This window comes from Microtus pennsylvanicus, chromosome 7, assembly GCF_037038515.1.
Source record: "Microtus pennsylvanicus isolate mMicPen1 chromosome 7, mMicPen1.hap1, whole genome shotgun sequence".
Lineage (NCBI taxonomy): Eukaryota > Metazoa > Chordata > Mammalia > Rodentia > Cricetidae > Microtus > Microtus pennsylvanicus.
Genome location: NC_134585.1, coordinates 8,445,325 through 8,458,795, shown reverse-complemented (window position 1 = coordinate 8,458,795; position 13,471 = coordinate 8,445,325). Strand labels below are relative to the sequence as shown.

At 51.9% G+C, this 13,471-nt stretch overlaps 1 protein-coding gene across 1 annotated transcript in view; it reads right to left on the bottom strand.

Annotated features, from left to right (window-relative positions):
• Nucleotides 1-12,048, bottom strand: part of Pdxk (pyridoxal kinase) — a 32,492-nt gene extending 20,444 nt beyond the window's left edge. Inside the window, exon 1 of the mRNA XM_075979800.1 lies at nucleotides 11,665-12,048. Coding sequence (XP_075835915.1) covers nucleotides 11,665-11,751 — 87 coding nt within the window. The 5' untranslated portion in view covers nucleotides 11,752-12,048. The remainder of the gene's footprint in view (nucleotides 1-11,664) is intronic.
• Between the last annotated feature and the right edge of the window lie 1,423 nt (nucleotides 12,049-13,471).

Here is a 13,471-nt window from a genome sequence, read left to right as displayed (position 1 = left end):
GGACAACAAGCGTCCAGGACTCAGGAGGAACTGGCCCAGTGGCCATGACTCTGTCTGCTGCTGATATATAAAGGACATACAACCCACTAGAGTCTCAAACAGTGGTTCTCAACCTGTGGGTCGAGACACCTCACATATCCTGCATATCAGATATTTGTACCATGACTCATAACAGTAGAAAAATTACAGATATGAAGTAGCAACAAAAAAATTTTGTGGTTGGGTGTCACCACAACGTGAGGAACTGTATTAAACGCAGCATTAGGAAGGTTGAGGACCACTCCAGACTCCCATGCGACGGAACTCAGGAGTATGAACGCATCGTAACACCTGTGCCAGAACCTCAAGGTAAACAGAGGGCTGAGGACTCCCTCCACCAGAACTCCAGGACACCTGAGCAAAAGAGTCCTGTAAATCTGACCCACGGACAGCAGAGAGGAGAGGTGTCAGTGACCGTGGAGTGGCAGAAAATGGGACCTTTCCAGCACACTGCTCCTTTAAAACCTCAAATGTTTTCTGATGAGGCAGACAAGGGGGCTGCCTCACTTACAGAGCCGCCTGGATGAGACAAGGCAGCCTACGGGACAGAGAGACACAGATGCTAGAGACAAACCTCAGGTAGCATCAGGAGAGGGACTGCCCTAGGGGAAAGGGGCAGAGGTTCTGGCCACACGTCACACATTCCATGTGATGGTATTTGCTTCGTGCTAAGTCACTGAGCTCAGAGGCTTATGGTTCGCATTCATAAGCTCATCCACCAAAATTCAAGCCGGTATTATCGCTGGAGCAATGCAACAAAAATTAGCAGTTGCACTAATCCAGAAAGGTAAAAATGGCACTTGGCAGATTCGCTCGCCTATTCCAGACTTCTGTGCACCAATATAGCTTCCAGTATCTCAAACCCCTTAAGATTCTAATAACTGTGACGAGCCAGGCTGGAAGTGAGGATGACACACGTCCCGGAATCCCTGCCAAGCTGTCCCACCCCGCTGCTTCTGCGTGCGCAGATAATTAATTCTTCAGAGCTGGCACACATGTCTGAGAAAGGAATTGCTATTTTCTGCTTCCAAATGATGGTGCTGAGCCCCTGGACTTGTGTTTCCATTTAAAATATTACTGTCAAAAGCGCTGTATTAATCAGCGTCATGTGCTAGTTTGAACATTTCCAGAATCCACCTCCCAAATGCGTATACAAAGCTCAGTCATCCTCAGCTGAGAAGGCAAGGACGGGAACCTCGCTCCCAGGTGGGAGCCCTGGGCCCCAGAGGATGGAGTCCGCTGTCACTTAATTCCTCTTCTCAGCTCCAATCCATCCTTCTGGGGGCTTTGGCTGTGACTCTGGAGTTCACATCCCTGCAGAGTAGTGGCTCCTGGCAGGTACTTCCAACAGGAGGGCGGAGTGGGACTGGAGAGTGGTGGACAATGTGCCCGCTTCCACTGGATGACTCTACCCCAGCAGCACTGTCAGTCCCCTGGGTGTCACTCCTCTTCCTCCAGGTGGCAAAGTGACACGTCTCTCCCACCAGGATCAATGGCTCCTTCTCCAGTGGCAGTGGGACCTGTTATGAGGCTTGCCCAGGCTTTAATTTTTGCATCAATCAGCCGGTGTTCCCTTCCCCCGAGATTGCTTGGTTTTGTCTTTTTTTTTTTTTTTGATACAATGTCTTTCCTTGTAACCCAGGTTCACCTTGAACTCAGAGCAAGTCTCCTAACACAGTATCCCAAGCATGTGACATCACATTCTCCTTTTTCTCCCCATTTTTTTGAGTTCTGATGACCCACCTTCTCTCTTAAAGCTGGTGCTAGAATGTTTGTACATGCACGCACACAGACACAACAGACACACAACGGACACACACACACACACATACACACGCAAGTGCCCTAGCACACACATTCCTCCTTTTGCCTTCTCTGCTCTCCCAGGACCTGGCTTGACAAACATCACCACGTGTTAATGTCGCCCCTCTGGCTTTAGTGTCTGTCCTAGCCTGCCTGATACAACCTTGTGCCCCAGCCCTAGGGGTACCAGCCACAAAATAGTTCTTGGCTCAAGCAGGAATCAGGACTGTGTCCCTTCCCCCAAATCACGGTGAACAGCTGACTTCTCCCCAACATTCACCTCTGGGACAACTCATAGGGCAGATTCCTTCCTGCCTCGCTACGGCTCCAGGGTCACTCCGCAGGAGCAGACCTCTGCCCCTTGGAACCTCCTGACCTCCTGACCTTGAGCTGCATAGCAGTGGATCTGCAGATCTATCCCTGGGAAGCCTTTCCTCAAAATGTCCCAGGAAATGTACCACAGGAAACTCAGTCCATTCAAATGGACTCACATGTTCTACACTGGGTGGGATTCGAAGGGTGGCCCCCCTGGCCCTTGCTCACCCTTGTGAGACTTTTCTAAGTGTGTGAACCCCCTCCCAGGCCCACACTTTTGTTATTTAGTTATAGGAGCCTTTTGAGAGTACTTTCCCCAGATTGCAAGGCAGAAGGGACCTTGGAGATGTGAAGGCTAAGAAGTGAGTGACAGTGTCCAGGAAGGATGGGGAACGACATTGCACAGGCCAGGGTTATACAGAGCCACTGCCTCGAAATGCTTACACTCCTACAGTTATATCAGAAAGAGGCATAGTATACCCTCACCACTTCCCAAGCAACTACCTACACCTAACCATTGTCTATGCCCAAGGTTCGACATGCACAGCTCTCTGCACAGTGGGCACGGCATAGGCGAAAGACCATTTATCTCATCCTGCCTCAAGCAAGAAGTTTCATTCAGTCCCAGTGGGGACGCTAGAGAAACTCGCACGAGCACTTTCTAAAAGCCCTCCTCACCCCACCCACAGTAGCTCTAAACATTAATGACACACCACCAGAACACAGAAAACAAACAAACAAACAAAACAAAACACAAATAAGCTACATGAAGGGTGCACCCGAGGCTGAGGCAGGATAGCAGGTGAGCCTAGCCAGGACTACACGGACCCTGTCTCAAAACAATAAAAACAAATAGGAGATTCACTTTAATGAGGAGAAAGTCCTGGGTATAAGGGGAACTGTCCCTCAAAGTGCTGCCTTGTTTTGGGGGGAGGGAAGTTCTTTTAATTGTTTATATTTTTTGTTTTGTTTTTGAGACAGGGTCTCATGCCTCCCAGGCTGCTGAACTCTAACTTTCTTCTTTCCTTTTTTTTTTAAATTTATTATGCATGCAGTGTTCTGTATGTGCACAAGAGGGCACCAGATCCCATTATAAATGGTGGTGAACACCATGTGGTGGCTGGGAATTGAACTCAGGACCTCTGGAAGGGCAGCTAGTGTTCTTAACCACTGAGCCATCTCTCCAGTCCTAGACTCTAACTTTCTACGTGCCCAAGGACAGTCTTTGTGGTGGTCTGAATGAGAATGGCCCCCGACAGATAGGCTCATAGATTTGAATACTTGGTCACCAGGGAGTGGCACTATTTGAAAGGATTAGGAAGTGCGTGTGGCCTTGTTGGAGGATGTCTATCACTGGGGGTGGGTTCTGAGGTTTCAAAAAGTCGAAGCCAGGCTCAGAGTCACTCTCTTTCTGCTGCCCGTGGATTCAGATATAGAACTCTCAGCTCCTTCTCCAGCACGATCTCTGTCTACCACCATGATTTCCGCCATGAAGCTAACGGGCTAACCCTCTGAAACTGTAAGCTAGCCCCAATTAAATGCTTTCTTTTGTATTGGGAATATCATGTTAAGGTGTGTTACTTTTGTTTACGCTGCATTTGTTTAACTCCGTGAAGCTGTGTTACTGTGCCTGACTAGAACACCAGAGGGTCTAATAAAGATCTCAACGGTCAATAGTGAGGCAGGAGAAAGGAGAGGTGGGGCTAGCCAGGCGGTAGTGGCACAAGCCTTTAATCCCAGAACTTGGGAGGCAGAGGCAGGCGGATCTCTGTGAGTTCGAGACCGTCTGGTCTACAAGAGCTAGTTCCAGGACAGGCTCCAAAACCACAGAGAAACCCTGTCTCGGAAAAACCCAAAAAAAAAAAAAAGGGATAGGTGGGGCTGGCAGGCAGAGAGGATAAACAGGAGAAATCTGGGAGGAGAGGTAGCCAAAGGAGGAGGAGGACACCAGGGGCCACCCATCCAGCTACACAGCAATCCACGGAGTAAGAGTAAGATCCAAAGAAGTAAGAGAATGAGAAAAGCCCAGCTACAAAAGGGAGACAGGATAATATAAGTTGAAGTAAAAGCTAGCAAGCAACAAGCCAGGCTAAGGCAGGACATTTATAACTAAGAATAAGCCTCCGTGTATGATTCATTTGGGAGCTGGGTGGCGGGCCCCCCAAAAGAGCTGAAAGAGTAAAAAACACACTACTACTCACATAACACCTTGTAGGTTGCCATGGTTACAGTCTCTTTACAGCCACAGAGCACTGCAACAGTCCCCAATTCCTGTTTCCACTCCCCACGCGCTGCAGACCACCACGGCTGCACAACACTGCTTTCCACGCCTTCTGCAAGCCCCTCTCCCCACCGCTGCCCGAGTTCCTGCTGAAGCCCGTGTGACGCCAGCCCATCCTCACCCCCTCAACGTCTACACTGACTTTTGTGTCTCTACCACGAGCATTCTACCTCGACCCCAGCTGGACCCCACTATGCCTTTCTAGAGTTTAGGGTTTTCTGTTGTTCCCGGGTGAAGCCAAGACCCCCTGATCCCTGATTGTATGCAATGGGCATAGCCCAGCACCCCAGGCAGTAGGCTTACCCACTGCAATTCAGTGACTCAACACCAGGCTCAGAGCTACTGACCACTTCCTGATGTGGGAGTGTCATATATCAATCTGTTGATTTCATTGGTTAAGCAATAAAGAAACTACTTGGCCCTCATAGGTTAAAACATAGGTGGGTGGAGTAAACAGAACAGAATGCTGGGAGGAAGAGGAAGTGAGCTCAGACTCAACAGCTCTGCTCTCTGGAGCAGATGCCATGCTACCCTCTCCCGGGCACAGGCGATGAAGCTCCGACCCAGGATGGAAATAGGCTAGAATCTCCCTGATAAGCCACCTCGTGGGCTACACACAAGAAATGGGCTAGTCCAGGTGTGAGAATTAGCCTAGAAAAGGCTAGATAGAAATGGGCCAAGCAAGCCGGGCGGTGGTGGCGCACGCCTTTAATCCCAGCACTCGGGAGGCAGAGGCAGGTGGATCTCTGTGAGTTCGAGGCCAGCCTGGTCTACAAGAGCTAGTTCCAGGACAGGAACCAAAAAGCTACAGAGAAACCCTGTCTTGAAAAAAAAAAAAAGAAATGGGCCAAGCAGTGTTTAAATGAATACAGTTGGTGTGTTGTTATTTCGGGCATAAGCTAGCAGGTGGCCAGGGTGCTGGGGATGCAGCCCCGCCGCTCCTATTACAACAACTTCCTTTACTCCACTTCGTTCTGAACACCCCATGCCACTGTCAGCTCTCCTTTCCTTTGCTGTTCTGGAACTTGCTCTGCAGACCAGGCTGAACTTAGACTCGGAGATCTGCCTGCTGCTACCTCCCCAGGTGCTAGGATTAAATGCATGCTCTACCACCGCCCAGCTTCCCTTTCTTAACCTAGAGGGCAGCAGCTTCCTCTGATCCACACACTGTGGCTTCATGGTTTCATGTATCCATGGCCAATGAGGTCCCAGGATATTGAACGCTGTCTTCAGGGGCTGGGAAGATGGCTCAGAGACAAAGCACTCACCACACAAACACGAGTAAATGTGAGCACTAGGATTTGGATCCCCAGAACCCATGTAAATGCCTGTGAGTGTGACAACCCTCAACCTCCACACACATGGCACACATGTACTACATACTTGTGAACATGCAAACACATATCTCTCACACCACACACACCAAGGAAAAATCTCTCTTGACTCGAGGTAGATGGATAGGTAAGAGTGAGTACACACTCACCAACAGATTTCTTTTCTTTTTTTTTTAAATATTTATTTATTTATTATGTATACAATATTCTGTCTGTATGCCTGAAGGCCAGAAGAGGGCGCCAGACCTCTTTACAGATGGTTGTGAGCCACCATGTGGTTGCTGGGAATTGAACTCATGACCTTTAGAAGAGCAGGCAATGCTCTTAATCACTGAGCCATCTCTCCAGCCCCAACAGATTTCTTTTAAGGGCATAGATATTTTGTCTGCATGTATGTATGTGCACCATGTGCATGCAGTGCCTATGGTAACCAGAAGAGGGCAGGAAATCACTGGAAATGGAGTTACAGACCTTTGTGAGCTACCATGGGTGCTGGAGTGGAACCTGGTCCTCTGTAAGAGCAGCTGGTGCTCCTAAATCACTGAGCCATACATACTCTAGCCCTACATTCACTAACATGGTTCAGCAGGTAGGTAAGGGCTATTCTCCTTTGCTATGTTCTTAAGCTCTTCTAATTTCTGCCTTATAAATGCAAATTATAGGTGTACGGGCACAGGACAAAACACTTGCTGGGATTACTCTCTCTGTTGATTATATTATAAAACCTGGGGACAAATACAAATTAAGAATGTAAAACAATCACCACAGCCATGACCTGCTCCAAAAAGGCCATGCAACCTTTGGGCCCCGTCCTCTGCTCACTGGGGCCACTCGTTCTCCAGTTCTGAGTGCACTAAGGCCTCTCTGGTTCATCCAAGGAAGCTGAATGTGAGCTTTGCCTCTCCAACCCAAAGTTCTATTCAACTGAACAGACAACAACCTAGACAAAATTCCTGTAACACACACTCTATATAGAGCATTCAATGCTACCTTCATTTTAGGGCATCTACCATGGATCTTAGAACAAATTCCCTACAGATAACTGTGTGAGCTGGGAACCAATGTGAAGACAGTGGCACTGGGAGCCAGCAGTACTCAGAGCCATAGCTGGCAAAGGCTTAGCTAGGGTTCACTTCTCAGTGTCCAGCTCAAGACTGAGTTTCCTGACCTGCTGATGGATGAGGGTGAGGGCTGGGCAAACTGGACAGAACCATCCTGTGGAGAAGCCTCCGGCTGTCCCCTGGGGTAGTTAAAGCATCCCCAACACAGCCTGTTATACTTTCTCACTCCCACTGCTGGGGACAACACCTCCAGATGAGGACAAGTACCACCTGGGAAAGTGAAAGCCAAAACAGGAACATGGAGCTTGCCTTTCCTGCTTCCTGCTGCCCATGCCTGCCACAGGCTCCTCTTCAGCCCCCGCCCCCAGCAGTGATGTGTGCTATGCTGGGTTGGCTGTGTGGGCAGATGGTGCACATCCCAGGGGCCCCATGCCCGCCTCCACTGCTGCATCATCAAACCTCCAGCAGAGAGGCTCACACAGCCTGAAGATGCTGTGTTTAGAGCAATGGCTCAGCTAATCTCCAAGGGAGGCAGAGCGAATCAGCACAGCAGCAGTGGGGTGAGCTCTGGAATGTTCCAGTGCAGTTCTTCCACAGGCATCTAGGGGCAGATAGGAGGGGGACAGCAGGCTGATCCTCACAGGTGCTTCCAGCCATGGAGTACCAGTTCCAGGCTATGCTTAAGCCTCTTTCACAGATGGGAATCGGCAAGCATCTTGTGACTGTGTTACCCTGAGTCACCTAACTGCCAAAGGGCCACATCCCTCCCACCCCTGGCCACTGACCAGCCTTCCGGTCCAGCCAAACCACACCCTCTGGTCTCCATGGTGAATGCTATAGAGACAGCCTGTGTCCCACAATGCATCTATCTACCTATGTCCACAAGGCATCTCTCTACCCACCCTGCTTACTCCAGGTCCTGGGGCCACCCCCAGCCTGGCTCACAGCACTCATGCCAGGATTACAGTGCTAGGCAGGCACAGCCAGGGGTCAACCTTGCCGGCACCTGTTGCTGCCAAGTCACCCTGAGATTCAGTAACCCAGATACAGGTTCACCTAGGTTTAGATGGGCACTGAGATGAAAGCTGGTCAGGAACTGTCTCACAACACAATCCCCTTTGTTTATCAGATGGCCAGTTGCTCACATCTGGCTCAGACAAGCTAGGAGTGGCTGAGCCTCCAGGGAGTGCCAAAATAGCATTCCTGACCCCAAATGAGCTGCACAATGTGGCCTTAGTTCACCCCTACAGGCCACTCACCAGAGCTGCCCTACTCTGTGCTATGGTCTCTCTACTCAGGGCCTCCTGCACACTGCCCCAGAGGGGGCGGGGGTGGCAGGCTCCCACCCATGGGACCTCACACCCGTTCACAGCAACTGGCCCCTGGATGGGCCATGTCTTGTCTATTGTCCTCAGTTTAGCTACTCAAGGGGCTGCTTTTCCAGGAGACAATTGCGGGTAAGGACAGAGCAGGAGGTGCCTCTCCAGCCAACACACTGGCTCCTCCGTCACAGTCAGGGATCTGCCACCCTCAGAAGACCCAGCTCGAAGCCACAGCTCAGTCCCTGTGGCTCTCTTCCCTTGCCTAAGGGACATCTTGAAATCACCAACACTGCAGTCTTTCACTAGATCCTGAACTTGAATGTTCTCAGATTTCTCCGAAAGCACATAGAATAGAGACACAACCCCTGACACACATAAAGAACACGGGCTGGCAAACCATTCTGTGAGGAAGGCTCTGCACACACACAAGGGGCTCAGGAAGCCCATCGCATATACTTATGTGTATTCCTGCTCCTGCTCACATACATGTGCAGACATATACACACACCCGCACAGGGGTGGATGCATACACAAACACCCTTGAGATATTGACTCTTGCCCCTTGCAGGAGGAAGTGGGCTGAAGTGTGGCTGGCTGTACAGCATTACTTAGCACGTGTGAGAGAGGCCCTGGCCTCTGTCCCCAGCAGCATTAAACAGGGTATTGGGAAGCCAAGCATGGTGGCATACATCTCTCATCCCCACGTTGGAAGCAGAGGTCAGTGAGTTTGAGGTCAGCCAGGCCTTCACAGTGAGACCTTATTTTAAAAGGGAAGGGATAGGGGCCTGGGCACAGCTCAGTGGACGAGCACTTGTTAAACACACGCGAGGCCCTGCATTCAGTCTTCTCCACCACAGAAAACAAGGAGGAAAGACGTGGTGGTGCCGGTAGAGGGGAGCAGGCAGCAGGGCGCACTGCATTTCACCCTGCCCTTTCCTGCTCACCCACAGTCTAGAGCCAACACAGCAGGATAGCCCCAGAGTCCCAGACCCCCTGTAGCAGAGGGGAGTGAGAAAGGGAGGGGAAGGGGCAGGGAGCTCAGGAGCCTGTCTCCACTTTCCCTTTACCCTGTTTCTGCTCTGCAAACCTTCAGTTTTTCCCTCTGGTACCCCACTTCCTTCTGACTCTGGTCACAAGGAAACTTTGGCCACTACACCCTGGCCTGGGGCCAGAAGCAAAATCTGAAAACAAGGGTGAGGTTCTGCTGCCCCCCTGTACGATTATTTCCCAGCTGCCTGTGGGAGACCGGGGAGGAGGGAGCTCGGAAGACTTTAAAGGGAGCACTGGGGAGGCAGGGCTGATGGTTCAGGTATGAGGCTGTGCCCCAATGGCATATGATAGCGGGAGCTCCCCAGCCTCAAGCCAGGCCCAGCACAAGGGACTCCAGAAGCCCTGGTACTAGCTCATCAACGGTCTACAAGTGCCAGGTCTACAAGGGAGACGCAGAAACTTCCCCAGCCATTACTCTGGCATGACTGGACAGCCACCTGAGGGTACAACCTCCAGTCACCTGGGTCAGTCCCAAGCGGCCTCTCCAGCCTCCTGCCTGTGGCCTTCTTGGAGCAGCACTGGGACAAATCTTGGGACTCCAGCCCACGACTACATCCTCCCCGCTTTAGCTTTCCTTCCCCTCTCCAGCAGTGTGAATGAGACCATGTACTCCAGATTGTACAGTAAGGACACACACACACCACCTCCACTGAGAACAGCTCTGGACCTGAGGGCTGCTCCTCTTGGAACAGCTGCCCAAAGGCTGGCTAGTACTGGCCCCAGGTCACCGCAGACTCTGACAGTGCCAGTTCCCCACACGTGCTAAGGGCTCTCCACGTTGGAGGTGTCCTGCCCACCATCCCATTGCTTCTCCCTGTCCAGAGAATACAGAGGTATGGTGAGCAGCAAAATGCCAACACGAACCTCGAAGGAGTCCCCAGGTCCTTAAGCACCTCTCTGGAGGGAAGCAAAGAAGAGTCTCCTCTCTGAGAAGATGGAACACCGTAACTTCAGGCTGAATGAGATAGCTGAGTCCTTGGTGCAGTCTAAAGGACAGAGGTCCAGACAGGGGCAGAGGACTCGGTGAAGGAAGAGCAGCAGCAGGTGGAAGAGACAAGAGATGCAGGACACAGGGCCCCAGGAGCCCTGTTCACCTCTGTCCAAGGTGACAGGACTGCTTAGAGCTCAACCTGGCTCCACCTTCCCTGGCTGACCCTGCTTCAGGGACTCTACCCTTTCGCTCCTAAGTACAGTCTCACCTCAGTGATCTTGCTCCCCACCCCTGGTCCCATAACCTAGAGAGCAACAGTTAAAAGCATGAAGCACCAGACCAGTGCATCTGGGGAGGAATAAGAATAGGTGTTGGTGTGGGTGAAGAATTGCTTATCAACCAATAGGGGCTCAAATCTCAGCAACCGCCCCATGCCTATGGACTTGAACCCCTGTACTATACACCCATAACTATTTGCCCTATTTTGTCTGCCAAGCATGCCAGTTTCAGGACAGCCCTCAGACTATCCTTAGTGCCCTAAGCCACCTGTCTTCCTTCTAGATCCTTCCTGCAGGTCTGCAGTAGCCAGGTGCTCCTTCCTAATGTCCCCAAAGAGTCAGGGCAGCTACTAGGCATGAGATGAACAGATACCTATCACCTTGCTCAGTGAGCAGCCAAAGAGGTACAGTGAAGGAAGCCACCACCTGGTTGGCCAGATCAGCCCAATCTTCCTGCTGGACCGGCCAGGCAAGGAAGTGCCAATCACTCTGTCATTGTCCCTAGCCCCCATTCTAATACCCACTGCACCCTAGTTCCCTCCTAAGGCCACCTGATCACAAGCAGGAAGCACCACCGGCCAGAAATGACCTGAGATAGCCTCATTCATGGCATACACACCTCACGGGAGGGAAAGAGGCTCTGGAAAGGTGACAGGCTACCGCCCTTCTAACAGGTTGCTTCCAAGGCGAAACTCAGCAAACTGTGCTGTCTCTTAAGATAGAAGCAGGCCTGCGGGAGGTGCAGGGCGGTTCGAGTCCCATCCCAGTGAATGACAGACCACCCCAGGAGTGGTGGAACCCAAAGTGTGGCTCAGCCTCTTCCTTGGTCCAAGCTCACTGGGTGGGTAGAGGCAGAACCTGGATTTCAGCAGGGAATGTGCAATCACCCGCCAATGTGTCTACCAAAAGGTTGTCAGCGCTTCTGCAGGGCAGGATCCTTCCAGCTCAGCATTTCAACGCCTCGGGGAGCCCCCGCCCACGGCTGGCCAGACCGCCGGAAGCAGCAGGGACTGAGTGCGCCACAGCAGGGTAGGGGGCTTCGTGCCACCTGCACCACCCTACTTGTAGGCTCCCCAGGGCACTCTACGCCCCGGCCTGCACGCGCCAGGTTCTGCCGGCAGCGCACCCAGCCCTCAACGAGGAACCGAAGGTGGCCGAAGAGGGGACCAAGGTCATCGGTCTGGGGAGGCTTTGCTGCGATCCAGCAGACCCGACAGCAGCACGGGTTATATAAGCGGGAGAGCGCGTACCTGCAGCGGGAACATGGCCGCCCGATTGCCCACGTAGCCGCGGACGACATGGCTCTGGATGGAGAGCACCCGGCACTCGCCCTCCATGCCGGGCAGGCCGTGGTAGCGCGTGGCACAGGTGGTGTCACGGAATCCGGCTACCCAGGCCGCACACTCGGTCTCCGCTGCCGATTGCCTCTAGCACGCGCAGGCGCTGGGTTTGGACGCGATGCCCGCCTCCTCTGACCTCAACAGGCCGGCTGCTAACCCGCGAGTCCCGAGCGGCGAGGGGCGGGCTGGAGGCGGTCCTGCGTGCAGGCCACGCCCCTCCGGGAAAGGGGACTTGTGGAATTGATCTGGCTGGGGTCTTCTGTGCTGCAGCACGTGATCAGTCATCCCTTCTGCAGACTTGAGCCTGCACTAGCCAGCACTCCTGGGACACACCCTCCAGTCCATTCCACCTCATTAGCCTGGGCTCTGATTACCCCCTGGGTGGCACTCCTGGGAACTGCTATCCAAAGAGCTCCCACCTAGCTCTAGCGCCCTAAGACTCAGAGATCCGAAGGATCCCTACTGCCACGCGGCCTGCATGGACTCCCAGACCCAGTAAGGCATGTGCCGGACTGTTTGATCTCAAGCTGCCTCGGAACTGAGCCACGTGTCCCTTCCCAAAATCCCAGCTTGCCCAAAGCTCAAATCCACCTTCTCAGAGCCACTCATGGGGACAGACTGGATGCTGCTGCTGCACCGGCTCTCCTTTTCAGCCCCCACGCAGCACTTACTCTCAGTCCTGGGGAAAGCGAACCTCTCTCCCATGTCCCATCTCCAGACCTAGCACTTTGGAGCTCCTGTGATCACACATTCCAGGTTCACAGACTGGTGGCAGAGACCAGCATGTCGAGTTTACAGTATCTCAGTGAGAGTCTACCAGGTCTGCTCTGAGGAGAAGGGAAGCTTAGGGAACAGATCAGAAAGAGGAAGTGGGGATTGAGGTTCAGTTGGTAGAGTGCATGTCAAGGCCCTAGCTTTAATCCCAGCACCAGAAAAAAATGAACAGAAAGAGGAACATATCGCAAGAAACGCTTGATTGGATTAATTAAGTGGAGACATTGTAGGAATAATTAAGATAATTAAGTGCTTAGTGATGAAAGTATTTACCTTTCTTCTTCTTCTTCCTCTTTTTTGTTTGTTTTTTTGTTTGTTTGTTTTTTGTTTTTCAAGACAGCATTTCTCTGTAACAATCCTAGAACTCACTCTGTAGACCAGGCTGGCCTCAAACTCACAAAGATCCGCCTTTCTCTGCCTCCCAAGTGCTGGGATTAAAGGTGTGTCACTCTGTAGACCAGGCTGGCCTCAAACTCACAAAGATCCGCCTTTCTCTGCCTCCCAAGTGCTGGGATTAAAGGCGTGTCACTCTGTAGACCAGGCTGGCCTCAAACTCACAAAGATCCGCCTTTCTCTGCCTCCCAAGTGCTGGGATTAAAGGCGTGCACCACCACTGCCCATCTAAACATTTCTTGTAACACACTGAATTTTGCCAGGAGCAACGGATGCACCTATAATCCTTGCACGCACACGTGCATAGGTGTCTGTGTGTGTCTATGTGTGTCTGTGTGTGTCTTTTTGCTTTTTCAAGGCATGGCTTCATAATGTCTCACTGCCAGGCTCAGAATTTACAGATATCCACCTGCCTTTGATTCCTGGGATTAAAGGTGTGTGCCACCACACCTGGATCTGCCTTAGTGTATGTATGAATGTATGTATGTATGACTGTATAGATCCTCTAGTTTACTCTTAGTCTAGGCTGTCTGGCTGTGAATCCCCAGGG